Raw genomic sequence first — 18,127 nt, forward strand, 5'->3', positions numbered from 1 at the left:
AGATGGAAGAAAATTGAATCAAGTCTCTAGACGCCTTGCTTGAAATAAAGCCTCACAAAAACCTAATAGAAGCCATGTACACTGAATGTCCTGGTTTGTGGCTCTTTGAAGAAAGGACTGGATTTAAAAAAGCAGGGGAATCTGGTCAGTGACTCAGACTATTTCACCAGCTACAAAATAACAAGCCACTCTTCTATCTCCAAACCAGAAAAACAACTGAAAGTCAGAATTACTCAATCCCACTAATGGCACTCTGAACAATCAGTTACTGCTCGTGTTCTTTGCACACAGTACTTTTGTAATCACTACCTCCTCTTCTGGCAATTTTGTACAAGTTTTATTTTCTGAAGCGGGGTATTACCAGGGAGTTACTCTGTAAATATTATTTCTGGAAGTGATAGATCACTTGTGCACGTGGTGATTTAAAAATTCATAATTAACACTTCGTTACCTCCTCAGGTGTATATTGGCATGTCCATCTACAACTGGAGCCAAAAAATTCAGCTGCTAAGCCATTCAGCTTAGCACTGTTCTTTCAGTGAATGCCCTGCTAAATAAATGCATTTAAGTAGTGGTAGCCATGAGTTTCTTCAACAAGCCAAGGTTGAAAATGAAAACATATACCACATAAAACCAGCTCTGGTGTATCAAAGACTTATTCATTTTACCTGAATACATAGTTGATGTACTGTTGGTCCAGGTCACTGGGAGAGGAGGCAAAGAAAAAAAGGTGGTTTTTTTTTAGCAATGCACTTCATTTGGTATAAAAGGTTAGTACATTAAACAGTAATATTCAGTAATGCTGTAATGTTACATTATATTAATTTATATAATACATGATAAGGTTAATATTAGGTAAAACATTATATTATAATTATATACATTATAAAGATAATATAGTAATAATTTTATGAACACAAATAAATTATGTATCAATTAACCAACATATTCATTTACACAGGATCCACACATTATTCTGTTGCTACTGTCAGTAGGAGTTTCATTTAAAGTGAAGATAAAGTGAGACTGATCAAAATTTAGATCCTTTAACCAGAGATGGAAAATGGTTTTGAAATAAATAAACTCATCCATGCATGTATATATACATCATATGCAGTGTCAACATCTCCATCCATAAAGAAAACTGCAGCTTAGAGACACTGTGAACATGCAATGCCACCTGATTCCAAGACTACTATTGTGTGGCTGCAGTTCTAACATGCACATGGGATTAGTACAAGGTTCCAAGGTGTTTAAGGTACTCAGCCATTCCCATCCTGTGGTAAGCCACCAGCTGCTGAACACTTTTGAGACTGTGTCACAAAGGCAGATACTGACAGATTCAAACCATGTAGCTTTCCACATGAACACAGACTAATATTTCCTCTTAACACCTGTGCCAGTAATTAGGGGATCTTTTTCCAGGGCTGAGTCATCACCCTTGGATAATACAGTGTTTAAAACTAATTCAATGTTCCAGTTAGCAGTATAACTATCAATAACCACATGCTGTTGCTACCAACAATAAATAAGGCTCATCTTGCAAGAGAAATCATTAATCATTAACCAGGAGCGGCCCAGCTCGTGCTGATCATGCAGAGCTCCCTACATCACAGTCATCTCTCTTTATGAAACACTAGGAAAACACATTACCTTAAAGATCCAGGTTTCCACAACTTGTGAAATACTTTGTAAGCCCCTGTAATTGAAATGACATGTGTAATTGCCATATCCTGCAATCATTCTGACAAACAACAGCCTGTTGGGCCGTGGTACTGGCAGACATGGAACCCCTCTGAATTACAGTTTAGCAACACAGCACAAAGGATTCCTAAACCATGAGTAAAATGAACCTATTGCTTCAAACTAATGGTTTTCAAAGTGTTATCAGCTCTGAGCACAATCATGCTCCATGGTTCTGCTAGTCCTTCTGAGGACATCTTCTAGCTCACAGCAACAACAAAGGAGAGCTTGTGTGTTTGTGCATGGCTTTGTGTGTAAATACATACAGAAAAGTGTCACAGAATGGGTTCTTCAGCCCACACCACTTTGGAAGTAAGTTCTAAGATATGTATGATCATCTACATAGAGCTGTTGGGTCTGAGCCATCTTTCCTATTTAAAGTTCTCTCAGCTCTACTGTCTCCAGGTTCTTCACATTCTTGACCCACCCATCTACCTCTTGTTAGCTTCCATTTCTGTCCTGGGTAAAGATTTGAGCACTTATGGAAGAAATGACACAGCTTCAGGCTCTGTTTTTTCATATTCTTTCTTCCAGGCTTTGGGGTAATTTTTTTGATTCACAGAGAAAACCAGAATATGAAAAGTCAATCCAGTAGAAGACTATGAAATAGATATCCTCAATTCTGCCTCCATTACACAAGTTAAAGGGTAGAACATTCATCCTTTCTGTAATGCTCTCTCTTGATTTACTATGCAGTAAGTTAGTTCATCTCTTTGCCCTCTCTCGTAGCACCTTCATTCCAGCAGATAGGAAATCTAATTACACAAATAACTCCCAACAGCAATATCAACAACTCTCAAAACCAAGAGAAATGGAAGGCAGCTATATTTTGAGCATAAACATTCTGTTGTCACTTCCTACACATTTCAAACACACAAATGAAGCATTCTGAAGATTCTCTAAGCAATTTTCCACCTCCATGACCAAGCATTGCTTTACAAATGAGACTCCTTGGCTTTGAGAAAGCAAGAACATCACTCATCACAGCAAAAAAGTATTTGAAGTGGAAAATCCATAGCTTTTACTTTTATATAAATGAGTAAATATTTACCATATGATATTTCTCAAAAAACCACCAAAACTATTTCTTATTTGTATTTTAACAGCATTTCAGATGGGGATCTCTAGACCTTCCTAGACAGGTATACATATAAACATATTACCTCTGCCCTGAAAATTTTACAGTATGAATAGAAGAAATAAAGAAGGAGTCATCCCTAATCTGCAGACAAGACTTAACATATGAATGAGTCACTCACTCAGTATATAGGACAGATAAGAATCAAATACAAGTCCCTTATTATCCACCAAAATACTCCAAAAACCAAAAATCTCCTATTAAATATTACTGCTCTTGTTTTCTTCAGATTTTCTAGTCTGACTGTTTCTAGCTTTTCAGGGAACAGCTACGATTTATTCAAATAAACATTGGTCTGAAAAAAAAGACAAAAGAAAACCTGATAGGTTATGCAACTTATTGTTAAATTTTTTTTAAAATGCATATGATTGCCTAAAAAATTCCAATATTTCAACATCCTTCCTCTGGGACCACAGTCCTTGATATTTTAGTATATTTTTGACAGTTTTAAAATAAAATCTGTGTGTGCAACAAAGCTCCAAGTACAAATTATTGCTTGGTTTTTTTCATGTTTCTTCTCCCCTCAAAAAGAAGTCTCTCTCAGTAGGCAACCATCAAAAAACAACCTGAAAAGCTTAGTGCTGATTAAAATTGTATGTGCATTTTCTCATCCACTGTTAACAGACTGCAATATGCAGTGTGTTCTGTTGTTGTTTTCAACATAAAAGCTATAAAAAGAATGCGCTTTCTTATATTTACTGATCTCCATTCTTTCCAAGTGTTTCTTACATATAGAGTCTGAAATATCAGTAAGTACATAATAAAGCTGGTTTCTCCAACACATTTATTCTTCCTAATTCTTTTTCTAGAAGAAAATTACTTACCAAGACAGATCAAGTGAATTAGAGCCCATAAATATCCGTTTGGATCAAACTGCAATAAAGAACATCTACATAAATAAAAGCACGAACATGTAAACATACATATTGCAATTTCCCTGTAGTTAGCTTTGCAAAGCAAGTACAGCAAGTGGGAGCTGTGCTACAAAGAAAGGGAAGATGACTAAAGAAGACTAGATAGACTGAAATTCTTCCTGTCACACTCAGAAACCTGGCATATGCCAATTTTGCAGGCTCTCAGCTCATCTCAGCAGGGATAATTCTATTTCAGTTGTGTACACCAGTTTCCAGACTCATCTGACTTCAGATATTAACTGAGGTATCTTAAGCAAGGAAGCAGCTTTCCTAAGTCTCCAAAAGAGAATCTCCAATGATTAGATCTTTCCTGAATGGAGCACTCTCTAAAGACAACTAGCTCAAACCTAAGTGATTTGCTGTAAGCACTATTAAGAAGTAAAACTGTGGTTTCCCCAGCCACCACCTGAGCTGTATGTCCACACTGCTCAGAGGTTTTACCATGATGCAAACACTGTAAACCCAGCAAGACTCCAACACAGCAACAGGAAACATTTACAATTCCCTTGCAGGAATCCTACTCTAGCTTACCAGTAAAAGCTGCATCCCTCATATGCTAACAAGATGTCAAGCATCAAGGCCTAGCTCAAGCTGCTTTACAAAGCAGATCTCACCTGTGTGTCACACAAAGGAAGGCACACTGCTGCTGCCAGGAGGAACAGCACACTGTGGAGAAGAGAAAGAATTAAAAAATAAAAAAATAAAAAAAGCAAGACCAAAAGCTTTCAACTTGCATTTCTACTCCCAGCAAAGTAGAGGCAATTCCACTCCATTTTACACTGACACTTCACTTGTTTAATTTTCTTATTCCATGTTTAAAAAATAATTTCTGCCACCAAAAATTTTACATAATGCAATTCTTCATAACTTGTACACAAAGTTTTATGGGAAGAGAAGCAGCACAAAACACCTCAGAAATGATAATAAGCAAGTTTTATTTGGTAAAGAATATTTTTCTTCACTAGCCATCTGACTTCCCTAGGCTTTTTCAAAAAGTCAAAACCAGCCAATTTCTGGCTGAGTGGCTACCAAAAAGTTCTTTCATTGAGACTAATTGCCTGTTACAGCAAAATGACATTGTTACTCCAGAGCACGGAGCAAGGTGGAATTGACTGGTATGCATTGGGAATGTCTTAAGGACAGCACAAGTCCTCTCCTAGTCCACCAACTTAAGCTAAATAAATTCTTAACCTATGGCTGAGTAAGTATTTCTTTAAGCTACAGGGAATACACTGTGGAATTTCTGTGGACTGTCACTATTAATATTGACATACACTTGGTTTTGCAGCTTATTTTCCTACTCTCTAAGGGCATGGGAAAAGACAGAATAAAGATTATTTTTAAAATGGTATCCTTGACAATAATCCAGTGGTGAAGACAAGGCCACATAGTCAGATAATGGAAACAACAGGAAGAAATCAGGAAGATAATGCCTCTAAGTACACTAAATAATAACCCAACATTATCCATTCTAAAGTACAGCTAAAAGATTACAGGATGTGGAAGACAGCAAATATCCAATTCTTCAAGGGGATGTAGGGGCATAGAACTGAAATTTTAACACATGACTGGCTGATTTCTGTTTGTCCCTTTCCATCTCCTTTTTGAAGCCTAATCATCCAGGGCCACCAAGGGTTGGTAGTTGTGCAGTTTAATATCACAAAATCACAGAATCATCAAGGTTAGAAGAGACCTTCAAGATCATCTGTCCCACTGTCAACCCAGTGCCACCATAATCACCCTAAACCATATCCCCAAGTGCCACATCTTGAACACTTCCAGACATGGTGACTCCATCATCTCCCTGGGCAATTTATTCCAATACCAAACCACTCTTGTAGCAATTTTTTTTTTCTAATATCTAATCTGAACCTCCCCTGGTGCAATTAAAGGCCACTTCTTCTTGTCCCTTCATTTGAGACATGGCAGAAGAGACTGACCCCCACCTCGCTATGAATGATTCTAGCAGAAATGGATCTCATTTACCTTTCATTTCTAAGGCAGAGAATTTTTAGCTACTTTCTAACACACTAATTATCTTTCTCTTACTGTTTACGATTACCCACTGGAAGTTCAAACCTTCCAAGCCTTTCCAAAAGCATTGTTATGGTTTGTTTTATCATTCATTTCATTTTTGTAAGGAGAAAAAACATATCAAACTATTCAAGCAATTGCTAAAAATAATTAAAATATTTAATTACTCTTATATTGCAACTTAGGCTCACTGCCCACAGGAATGTGCCTTACATTCTTCATTGTTTTGGTGTGCCATTATCTGAAGTAAATACAGAAGCTGGAGCCAAAACAAGTCTGAATCTGAATCTGAGTAGTTTTAAAAGCTTACCTACAGACTTTCAGATGAGAGGTCTGCTGTAAAAAAGAAGTATGATTAAAACATTAAAATTTAATGATAAAAATGGTAAAACAGTGTTTTCTCCTTCCAAAAACTGGAAAGTGATGACAGCTGATCTTACTGCACCATACACATTAAAACTGCAATGAGCAGCATTCAAAATTTGAGTACTGCTTAGCAAATTTAATTTGATAAAGAAGAATCAAGATTATGGATCGGCCTACTTCACCTTGATTTATATTTTCAGATTACTTACCAGCAAGTAAACTTAAAACCAGACAGAACTTTATACCCGCTCCTCAAACTTGACTTGAATTGTACCAAAACTGTGTAATATATGCACTCAAATATTGAGTTTTCCTAATTAGGTACTATCTCATAGTACCAATCTTGATTTAAATTCCAATCTTGATTTAAACTCATGAATAATTTTGGTATGAAATTATTCCTGAGGAGCTTTCTGTTAGGCCTGTGTTTGCATTATTCTTGTCTGTGCTTTTGTTTTTAAAGAGAGGAGTCATAAGCTTGTGACATAGAAGGAAAATATGAAACACTTTGACAGGGACACTAATCAGAGGACAATGACACAGGGACATGCCATGGTACACACTGCTATGTCCCTTAGGCATAACCTTAGTGATCTCTTCTGTTTGTTAGATGAAGTAAACACCCATTTATCTGTCTTCTATACAGAAAACAGTTATAATGAATGGAAGATGCCTTTCACAGCAAGCCAGAGGCCACTGTAGAAACAACTTTGTGATGAATGATTTCCCAGTGTTAGCTCACACAACAACTCTGTAGTCAGTTAGAAAAACATTTCAAAAAAAGCCTAAAAAGAAGGCTCCCGAATGGAGTTTGTAAGAAAAAAAAGCAACTCGGTTCTTACAAAAGGGTACAAGAGTTATTCTCCTGACTTTCATAGGGGTAAAATCTCAAGCATTCAAAAAAAATTCAAAAATGCCCATTCCTCCTGCATTTTATGTGGAGATGTGACCTATCTGTAATTATACAATACACAAGATCTATTATACTGATTAGATCTAAGGCCATAGTCCTCATTCTTCTCAGCTCAAACAATGAGATTTTTATGTGGGGCATGAGAGAGAGGGAATATTAATTTTCAAAAGCAAAAGATAAGCAGGGACAGCCAGTCTTAAAAACGCAGATCAGACTGGTGATATGTATTTGCAGTATTTCATCAAATAAGGGGAAAGGAAACATCAGCATAGATACTTGTCAACACAAAAAGCTCTCTCAGGGTCTCAGTAATGAATTGCTATTACAGTGAGTCCAAAAAAGTACATGGCACTGATGCCTGTATTAAGAGAAATTAGGTATCTTGTTCTGGGACAGTTCTATCACAGACTAATAGATCAATTACCTCTTTCTGCACAAACTTCTGGAACCCACAGGTTATGACTTCTGCTGCGTTATGCACAGTGAGGAACACCGGGATTGGCTGCCATGAGAGAACAAAAATGCTCAAATCAACCCAGAGCAGTCACACACATAGGAAGGGGCACTCCTCCTAGAAACAGCTGTCCCACATGTCTGTGGTTTGGGGTTTTGTTTTTGAAGCTGTAAACCCATGCCACATCACCTGAAAGAGACTTAGCCCATTCCAATCACTAGCACATGGGCACAGGCATCTTTAAATGCAGACCCCCCTGCAGACCTGCTTGCTGTGTCTCCCACTGCTGAGTGCTCAGTCAGTTTGTTTGTACCCAGCTACCCCAGTGAAATTTGCTCCAGGTTTCAGACTCTAGTCCTCCCTCTCTGATCCAGGATCTTCAGCCTCCACAGCAAACAGTTCTCATTTGTTGTCCCATCTCAGTCTGCTGGTACTAAGAATACAGTGTGACTCCTAGCAACAGATTTGTGGGCAAGACAATTTTAGGTGATTGCTTTCAGTTACTGCTAGGAAGAGCTGCCCAAAATTAGGATAGAAATGCAATAGTTCATACACAATGATGTTGAAATTATACCCACTGAGGTATCTGGACACCATCCCAACATGAAATCATTAAGAAACAAACCCCAATGATAACAATAATGAATCAAACACCCATTGCCCCAGGCAAACCCAGCCAGAATTAGTGGTTCATAATACTTCCTCCAAATCAGATCCATGGTCTCTCAGACAGCTGAAACAGAAGCAATTCTCTACTCTGATTAAGATAATCTAAAGACTAAGCCAATTTAGGAAGCAGTATTTCCCCACTCGTATATGGTATTTAAATCGCAGTAGCAGAGAATGGATTAATTTCTCAGTAATGTCCAAACTTTTAAGTACCAGGTGATATAAGCAGCAAATATCTCTCAAATATGACTTTGCATATTTTCTGTAATTTTCTTTTCTTTACATGTTAGAGAAAAGAAGCCAGATAAGCATTGCTGATTAAACAATTTAAGTCATAATGACAACTGGGGTGGGTCCATAGTCACAACAGTTGCACCAAAATAAGAATGGAAATCACACAAACACAACTGGCATGAAGTTGTTGGAACCAGCTTCACCGGTACTGAAAACCAATTCTCAACCCTGTTGCTGGATAACTGAGAACATAAACCCAGAAGTATTAAACATAAAAGTACTCTGAGCTTGACACAGTAATAGGAAATACAAGAAATACCCATAAACAAGGAAAGTTGACAGCAGAATTTACATTCTTCCCTTTGTGAAAGCCAATTTGTTGGGTTTTTCTTTCCTCCCTTCTGCTTTTGGCTCTTCCAAATGTGTTTTGGAGCCAACAATGGCTCCAGTTTGCCTAGCCCACTTAACCTTCTCCATATGTCAATTGCCTTTGATGCAAGTATTTCTTAAACTTGTGAGTGGGCTTAATGCTTATGAAAAGAAAGGTTTACTGGTTGGGCAGGCAGGGTGAATACACTCTGAACAAATCTGCTCTCATGGCTCTGCATACTTTTTTAAATCATCACAGTCCAGAGCTAAGCAGTCCTCCTCCAGTTCTAGCCCTGAATCCTTGGTCTGGGGAGATTGCCAGCACCTCTAGGAAGAGGCACAAATAGAGATTAAAGTTGTAGCTTTGCCAGTATACAGGAGTGTTTGAAAGTGGTTCCCCTTGGATTTGATAATAAAAGTACACATAATTTCTGCTTTAGAAATAAACCTACTTAATTAAAATATGCTGTTGAGATGAGCCAATTCAGCTATGAGTTTGGGAGAGTCCACTTTCATTTTCATTGTGTCATAAAATTGTTGTAGACAAAGTTATTGTAAGCAAAGCTTCTACATAGGATTGAATTTAGCCCCACTGCAATAATAATTATGGCCTAAGACTGCTTTTCATTTTGTCTTGCCTTGTAAAATGGCCACAGAATTAGATCTCTAAATCCCCATTCACGTACAACAAAAGCCATTAAGAAATGTGAGATGCTCCTCAAGAAAGATTTGGGATACAAATCAAAACCCTTCACAGCCCTTCTGCCACTCCAGTGCAGTTCACTCATGAATGACCAGAGCAGGAGCAGGAGGTAAATACAGTAACTTGCAGGATGACCAGGAAGTTAAGAAGAAATAACAGAGAGGATGTGATTCTTAACTTCACCACCCAGGGTGAACAAGGAGAAAATGGTGCTTTATTGGTGCTTCCAGACAGGGCTTTCCTTATGGGACTTTGATTACCTTACACTAAAGAAGGCAAGTGGAACTTCGTTCGACAAGGAAGCAAGAGGAACTAAATGCAATCACACTGAGAGAGAACTGATCTGAGAGCATGGGGCTTCTGAGCACATGCCTTCCCAAGATTATTTGTGTCCAAGATAAGACCCCCAACCTTGCTTACAAGGAAAAAGACCTCCTGTTCTTTTCTGCTCTATCTCTCTACTGGGATTTTCAAGGGATCACTGCACTCAGAATCTGGTAAACCTTTTGATCCTGCTTAGGGCTGAGGAGTTGAGAGGGGCAAGTTGGCTCTGGAGTTACATTAAGATGCATCGACAGAATGCAGAAGGGAACTAGTGCAGGATCTGAACTTGCACAACAGCAGCAAAATATTGTTATTTTAAAAAAATAAATGCCACCAGTTTATTTTACTTTTTTTAGAGAAGACTATATAATTTAGGCATAAAGCATTCAAGTTTCATGAAAGGAGATTTGACATTCTGTAAACATTTGGTGAATTACTGTGATGCAAATGAATCCTAAAATGGAGTAATCTAACCCTTCCCATAATCTCTTTCCAACTTTCTATTTATTTTTTCAAATCTTGCAAAGAATCAAAACCTTCTCATTGAAATAGTCTTCATCAGTTTCCTGGAAGGATTTCCCACAGATCCCACAATCTCATTCCTGCTTATGCAAAGTTACAGCTACTGATTTCTTCAGCTTCCTCCCTACCTGTACAATTCAGACCACTGAGGATCTGTTCAGTAAAACACTAAGTACTCTGTAGAGATGCTGAGTGCTTCAGACTGTCACAGAGATGCTTTTTGATGCTTAGTAGAACTGGACCACTGCATTAGCTCCACTAACAATGGATCTGTTATTTAGTCCTCCTCCCTCCTTCTCCCTCAACCCAGGAACAGCATTAAACACCATGTATGAAGGAAATGGTCTTTGTTTATGAAGTAGAGGTAATAAAGAGCTGACTTCTACTGGTTTGTTTCTTACCAATCTAGACAGTGCCCTGGAGCCAGCATAAATAATGCCCACAAAAAGTACTGATGCAGGAAGCCATGACAGGATTTCAGACCTGTGAAAGCAATTAAAATCCCATTATTTCACCACATTCTGTTTACAAATAGAAAGCAATAGTTGCTTGCAAAGAATGTAATAATACATATATATGTACATTAATTTCAAACATTTGCATGGTAAAGTCAGTATCAGATTGCTCAGTATTCTTCCCATTTACTAAGGAGTCCAAATTAGAAATTATTCATTTTGTCTAATCCAAGAGAGGAACTAACTGCCGATATATTTCCTTTGTTTTACTCTTTCCCTGGCTCCTCTCCCTCCAAAATAATGTTGTTTTTTGGTTTTTCTCCTCCCTTAGAAATTATTTCCATTGGTATTAAAGGAAAGACATTTAAACTAATTTCCTTGATGTTCTGTGAAAGGAACAAAACTTGACAAATGAAGGCATAAAATGGCTCACTTGCACAGACAGCACACATTTTTACTATCTACAAATACACTGGGCCACCCACACATTCATTTCTCAGCCAGATTTACAAAGAGATTCTTCCTAAAGATCAGAATGTCTCTGTGGAAGCCTATCTCTTGAGATTTCCTAATCATGTTCCTTTGACTAAGCCAAACTCCTAGAGGCAGTTTGACAACTAATGGAGGAATGAAGTCATCAGATTGATCTGATTAATTTTCTTTTAGACATGGTTACTGCTGTAGGGTCACATTTCAGTTCTGAGAAGGGGCTTCAGAACTTGCGCTTCTCCTATTTTTGATCTTGTTTCTTAAGGGAAAAAAGGGATCAGGTAGGTGGTAAATTTCAGAGAGAATAATGTAAGATTTTTGGCAAGGGAAGAAAGCAGTAGCTGTGAGGTAAAGGCCTGAATCAAGGGCTTCCCAGGACTGAAGACATGGCTGCCCCATTCACTCTTCCCAACCTTGGAATTAAAGTGGAGAAAATGTTAATGGGCAGTGCTGGTTCTCAAAACAAAACCAAACTGCTTGTTCTCAAAACAAAACCTAACTCCTTCGTTTGCATTACACTTCCAATTAACATGTACAACTTGAATGTAATTGTAGATACTGGTACACCAACACATTTCATGGAACACAAGAAAACAGACCACTAAACAATGAAATCAGAACAGTATGAACAAAGATAAAACATACACAAAGATTAATGTAATCACAGACAAGGGAAAAACCATAAATACCATATTTCCTCTGTTATTATACATATAATTTTCCAAGACAACAAAAACCCAGGGTCACAAAAATAATGTTTAGATCCTTTAACTGGCATAAATATTTGCCCTGGGTTTTCTTGACTTGTTTCCATAAATTTTTATAAAAACACTGTTCCTTTTGAGGTTATTGACTTCAACTGGAGTCTCATCAAGTCCAAGATCTAATACTGTCATACCTCATTACCAATGAATTCACATCAGACACCAAAAAAAATAACCCTGCACTATTGGAACAGCAATAAATTGAAGAAAGGGGGAGGGAAGAAAAGAAAGTGGCTCTGGGAAGATAAAAGGAACACATGATAAAAACCAAATTTTCATTTAGAACATAAAAATACCACTCTTTCATGTTCCCCACCACTAAATTGTAGGAATCCCAAATATGTCTTCGTCTCCAAAGCAATTCTGTGAAGTGCAATGGAAAAGGACTTCAGATGCTTTTTCCATGATGTAAGGGTAGAATTTTATGCTGCCAAGTGGGAATTTCAGGACTGAAAAAGAATGCACGGATGTTTGATGTAACGTGTCAGCATCAACAATCTGTCTTGTATGTAAACCAATTAGCAGCTTCTCCTGTTGGCAACACACTGATGTACATGCAAAGTAGGAAGAGAACTGATGAGTTTGTGATTGTTGTGGGGCTAAATCCAAATCCCGTGATAGGCAATGGGTAGATTCCCCCAAACAACACGTAAAGAAAGGCTCTGAGCTGCTGCTTAGCTATGGATGAAATGCAGCACTACAAGAAATGCCAATCAGAACACATCAGACTTATGTGCCTATAAGGATTAGGCAGAAGCTGGGCAGCAGACTGGAAGCATTATGCAGATGCTGCATGTTCCTCTGCGCTCCACAGAGCCCTTGTTTTGGATAAAAAAAAAGCTTTGCAGACAGTCAACATTTGCTGTAAAGAAGCAAAGAGAGAAAGTTCCTTATAGTATGTCCTGGGGGGAAGCAGAAGCAAAGCAGGTTGTCCATAAAACCTCAGTGAGATTACTCTAAATAATAAGTTTTTATTTGGTCTTTATAGTGAGGTTAGTATTCTGGACTTTAGACAAAGGGCAATGATCTCTATGTAATAACTTAATTCTGCTGAGACACTTTGGGATAACATGAACTGGCTCAGAAAGTATATGAGATCAGTCCATGTGACAGAAAAATCGAGTCTTTGTGGACATAAACAAATGGATGGCAGTTTATTATTTGAAGCATTTGAGACTGAAGACTGGCTATGATGCTCCTAGGTAGCCTACACATAGGCAAAACCCTCCCCTCTAACCAACAGATAGATTCAGAGACAGATATTTTGTAAGGGGGGATGGAAATGTCCATATCCCAGTAGTAGCATTAAAATCACCTTTGCATGTTATGATTGTTTGTTTGTTTATTGATGAGTTTTTTTCTTGGTAATGCTTTGGAGGTTTAGAGGGTTCCCATGTCTGGGTTTTCAGGCTGCTTTTTGTTTTGGCTTTGATTTTTTTTTTTTTTTTAATACTGGAGATGTTACAAATCTACCTCTGCAAAGCAATAAAGCATGTGCCTAATCTTTGTGAAGAAAGGCAGGTTTAAACTCACGCTTAAATAGCTGGATGAATTATAGCCAAAGCATGTAAATTAATTCTGCTTGTTCCATTCAGTTTATTCTAGAACAGGTATTCTGTATTAATCAAGCCAACGAAGAGGTTTCTGAAGAGGGATTTCTACCCCTTTCCCTACAGTGTGCTGACATCTAGTGGCCTCAAGTCTCCAGGGTCAAAAGATGAACTAATTTTTCATCCAAGCCTTTCTTATATAAAAACAACCTCTTCAACATCAGTGAATGGTTCTTGTCCTCTATTTTCTTTAATGTCTTCCCAGGTTTTGAAAAGAAAAAAAAATCTTTACCAAGCTGGGAAAAAAAAGATTCAACTTCTTCAATTTCATGATTTGAAGCAGAAGTAATCATTAGTGTAGAAAAGCTGAACTATAAAAGGACATTACTGATGGCTGTATTCTTCTAGACTGTTTTGTGATGACAAAATCTGCATTAAAACTATAAATTTGATAATAATATATATATGTATCAGTAACTGCCAGTAAAGCAAGGTTTGGACTCTAATCCTGTCTCTGCCAAAGTCACTGACAGCTTTTATGATATCCTCAGTTTATTGCAGCTATAAAATAGGAAACTGAATTCTGTTTTCATTTATGACCTCACTTATATTTCCGTAGTGATGTAATCACTTGCATGAACAGGAAAAGAGAACACAGCCTGGTTTTTCTGACATACTCACAGGATTTCATTCCAAGTGAGGAAATTCAGTTTTTCAAGCCAACTGTCTGAATGTCAAACAGAAAATTCATCAGTTGTCACTTGTTAATACAGAATCACTGAGAAAAAGTTACATTAGAAGGGGTGTCTGGCAGTCATTTAGTCCAAACTCTCTCAGCTTCAGAGTCAAGTCACATTACTCAGGTCATTGCCCAGGAAGGTTTTTAGTATCTCCTGAGATGAAGATCCAATGATTGCTGTGGGCATACATCTTCTAAATGATACCATTTTGCACAATGAAAAAGATGCTGCACTCCATACTGCAGAATGGATCCACCTGAGCAGAGTACAGCATGATGACTCTTCTGAATTGTGCTGTCACACTCAGTTCAAGCAGATGATCTTTGTCTACAAAGCACCATTTAATTTGGAGTTTTATTGTTAACATCAGTTAGGAAAAGGCAAATGATCCCCATTTATGTGACCCAGCTCTCAGAAAAAGGCAGATCACATTTGTAGACTTCACAGCTCTGAGGGTTTTGCAGAAGATTGTGTCAATGCTCTTAACTAACATTACCAAGGTTTCTCTTACAATACCAAGAAACAATCCAGGGAAGAGATTGTTTCTTAGGGACAGATGTTTGGATAAGACATCCTTATTGTTTTCACTATGGGATTTTTGGTTGTCTTACCAAGTTTAAATTAAATCCACTTTATAAAAGTAGTTGGTTTAAGTATGTCATTGAACACCCATTTAACTAAAATGTGAGTTCTCTTCTACATCTGTGAAGCAGAACACCCACACCCCCACATACATCAAACTCTATTTTAGCCAGTTCATAACATCCATGAACAACTTAACTATGTTGTAATGCAGCTACAGAAAATAAGTATTTGGCAGATACCAAAAAACCTTCAGTACCTTGAACACAAGTTTATCTCCACCCAGCCCAGCTTCCAGGAGATGTGAAGCAGAAGTCCACCCACCAATGTTTGCCACCTGAAATAGAATGACACTAGGAAATAATATGTGAGGCCTAGGGAATATGTGCAGATAAGTTAGAATAAGTAGCAAGTAATGCACATCGATTTCTTCTACACTTTAAAATAATTTATCAGCTTTCTTCTTCCTTAAGCTAGTGGTTTTAAGAGAGGTGTTCCATGTTCCTTGGGTGAAAATCCTTGAATATCTAGCACAGTTCAGACAGAGATACTGTATTATAATGTTAAATTACATATACATCCATAATAGATATAGAAGTGGGCTTATTTATGACACCCATTCATTGCAATGCATTTAAGCAATTATTTAGAATCTTTCTCACATATACACAAATAAACAAATATTCACCCTATGCAGTACTAGTGCATAGTGGTAAATATTCAATGCTACTATCACAGCTCACTTCACCTTTTTTTGGATGAAGAGAACGTGAGAGCTTAAAAGCCAGGTTTCCCTGACATTTGCTGCAGGTTTGACTATGCTCTATCCCAGCTAGTGGTGAAATCCCATCTGCTTCATTGTGAAAAAATTCCTCTTGTCTCAGGTTTAAAGACAGAAGTTTGTGACAGTTTCAGATGCTAAGGACTATGCAGTATAGTCTTAGTTTATACAGGGAACAAAACCAAGACAATGAACAGTAAGAGCATGAACTGAGAATTACATCCTTTTCCTCTTTGCTCATCTGTCACAGGTCTAAATGAAAGTGACACTTTCAGTGCATTTCAGTGCCATCTGAGCCTCTAAAAAAATCCAAGGAAAGGTCACTTTTAAAAGCCAGAACTCAGGGGAAAATATTAAGATGTTAATATTAAGATATTAAATGCATTTCCAAATAATAGAAAAAGGTAATTACTGTGGTAACGCATATGCGATAAGGCAGTTGCTTGCCATTGAATTACACTTTTCTGCTGATTTACGTCTATTTTACACAAATTACATAACCCTCTCCCCATATGATAAAATCCTTGTGCAAGAGACAGTCTCTGTGTGTGTGCCAAAACTGAAGAAAGCATTTACTACATATCTAAATGAGCTGACTAGATTCAAAGTGGAGATTCCCAAGGCAATTATTCCTAGAGTTGATTGTAGTCCTGGGACTGCAAGTCAGGCAAAAATGTAAGCCATGCTAAGCAGCAGAAGAGGAAGTAAAGATACCCAGTGTCTGCAGATTTTAACACAAAAATGGGGGAAGTCTTGGCTCCAAGAGGCCAGATTTTCACTAAATGTCTCATCAACAGCATTGATGGTGTATATGGACATTTGTCAAAACATTAAATTTCTCATTACAGTAATTAAGATATAATAGTAATTCATGAGGAGACTTACAACCAAGGCTAAGCATGAAAAGAGGGAACATGGTATTTGTGAATGCCAAAAGAGGGTTTTAAGGTTGGTTTTCTCTAGCACAGCAAAAGAATGCACTATAAATGCACATTTTCCTCTCTTCCAAAGAAAAGAGGTTATACTGAAATTGCTACTTTTCTACGCTGATTTTAAGGAAAATGAGAAATTATGGACTCTACGTATCTCAATTACATCAACTCCATGATGTTTAAAAATTAACCAAGACACATTAATGAATGCTTTATTAAGGCTTCATGAAGGATGTCTAGGCAGCAAAAGCCAGTAAGAACAAGAAGTAGTAAAGTTAGCTTCAGCATGGAACAGCAAGATGTTAAAAAAAACCACAATTCTTAAAACCATACTTACCCTTGAAAAAGGGTAGGGTAGGTAAATTGCAGGACAGACAGGACATACTGGAAAACAAATAGCAAATTAATGGACATCAAACACCGACTGTTCGTAATATTAACAAACAATCACAAGCTACAAAACAAACACAAAAAGTTTTCATTTTGCTTTATTTTGGTAGAAAAGACAAAAAAATGTTTAGTAACTTCACTTGTTGTGCTGTATTTCCTGCCCCTTCCCTCATAGCTTCACTGTGATCTCTGAAGTGCTTGACAGGCCTCAATCTCAATGAACAGCACCCGGGCTAAGTTTCACTTGAGCTCATCAGGAACACTTTAGCTCTCAGGAACTTAATGCTGTCCAGCGAGCTCCTGCTTTTTAACAAACAGCTTTGGAGATTAATTTTTCTTGCCTGTATAAGAACCCAAGTAGAACAACATTTTTATTATTGAACTTTCAAAGAATGTTACCAACCCGCCTTGAGGCCAGGAAGGAAAATCGCTTTGTCTAAACCCAACTCTCTTGTGACCCTATAGGCAGCAGTCCTGAGTGTGACCCTTTAAGCTCTCCTGGACCACAGCAGGATGCAATCAGCATCCTCCCTCTGAGTGGGACACCTCCCAGAGCCAGCTAGTTTGCTACACTTGGAAGATCTCTGAAGGACGATGATGGATCCTGGGCTGATACCAACCACTACTCAAGAGTCAATCTTTTGCTCATAAAGAAGATGCAAGGACATACAAAGTGAGTACTTCACTGAATTTGAGGGCAATTTTTCCTGGGTATACCTTGTACATGTCCCTTTAGGTCTGAGTGTCTGTGAATGTGGATATGCTGTAGAAAATTCATTATGAATATATTATGTAGAAAATTCATTATGAATTCATTGCTCTCTTTGATTCTTAAGTACATCAGGTTTATAAGTAAGATAGTGAGTCACTGTCGTGCCTATATTAAATTCTATATGAGTCTTTTGTTAAATTGTTGAAATTAAGCTTTTGATTAAGAGCTGCTATGTTTAAGTGCTGCTATAACCTTTAGACTAAACCATTGATCAAATCTGGGGTTAAGTTTGGCAAGTGAGTCCACTATGAATGCTGTGACTCAGTGTCTTATTCCCTTCCCTGTTCTT

At 37.7% G+C, this 18,127-nt stretch overlaps 1 protein-coding gene across 2 annotated transcripts in view; it reads right to left on the minus strand.

Moving 5' to 3' along the window:
* SLC35D4 (solute carrier family 35 member D4) overlaps positions 1-18,127 on the minus strand; it is a 55,065-nt gene that overhangs the window by 34,369 nt on the left and 2,569 nt on the right. The window contains exons 2-10 of one of the 2 annotated variants that reach the window (XM_077184904.1): positions 17,014-17,060; positions 15,223-15,300; positions 10,785-10,866; positions 7,533-7,610; positions 6,140-6,162; positions 4,410-4,461; positions 3,706-3,754; positions 1,654-1,699; positions 669-704 (exon numbers count right to left, since the gene is read on the minus strand). In XM_077184904.1, coding sequence (XP_077041019.1) covers positions 669-704; positions 1,654-1,699; positions 3,706-3,754; positions 4,410-4,461; positions 6,140-6,162; positions 7,533-7,610; positions 10,785-10,866; positions 15,223-15,300; positions 17,014-17,060 — 491 coding nt within the window. Of the gene's footprint in view, positions 1-668; positions 705-1,653; positions 1,700-3,705; positions 3,755-4,409; positions 4,462-6,139; positions 6,166-7,532; positions 7,611-10,784; positions 10,867-15,222; positions 15,301-17,013; positions 17,061-18,127 lie in introns of both variants that reach the window. The other variant, XM_054642000.2, reaches the window with a different exon arrangement.

This window comes from Agelaius phoeniceus, chromosome 1, assembly GCF_051311805.1.
Source record: "Agelaius phoeniceus isolate bAgePho1 chromosome 1, bAgePho1.hap1, whole genome shotgun sequence".
Classification (NCBI taxonomy): Eukaryota; Metazoa; Chordata; class Aves; order Passeriformes; family Icteridae; genus Agelaius; species Agelaius phoeniceus.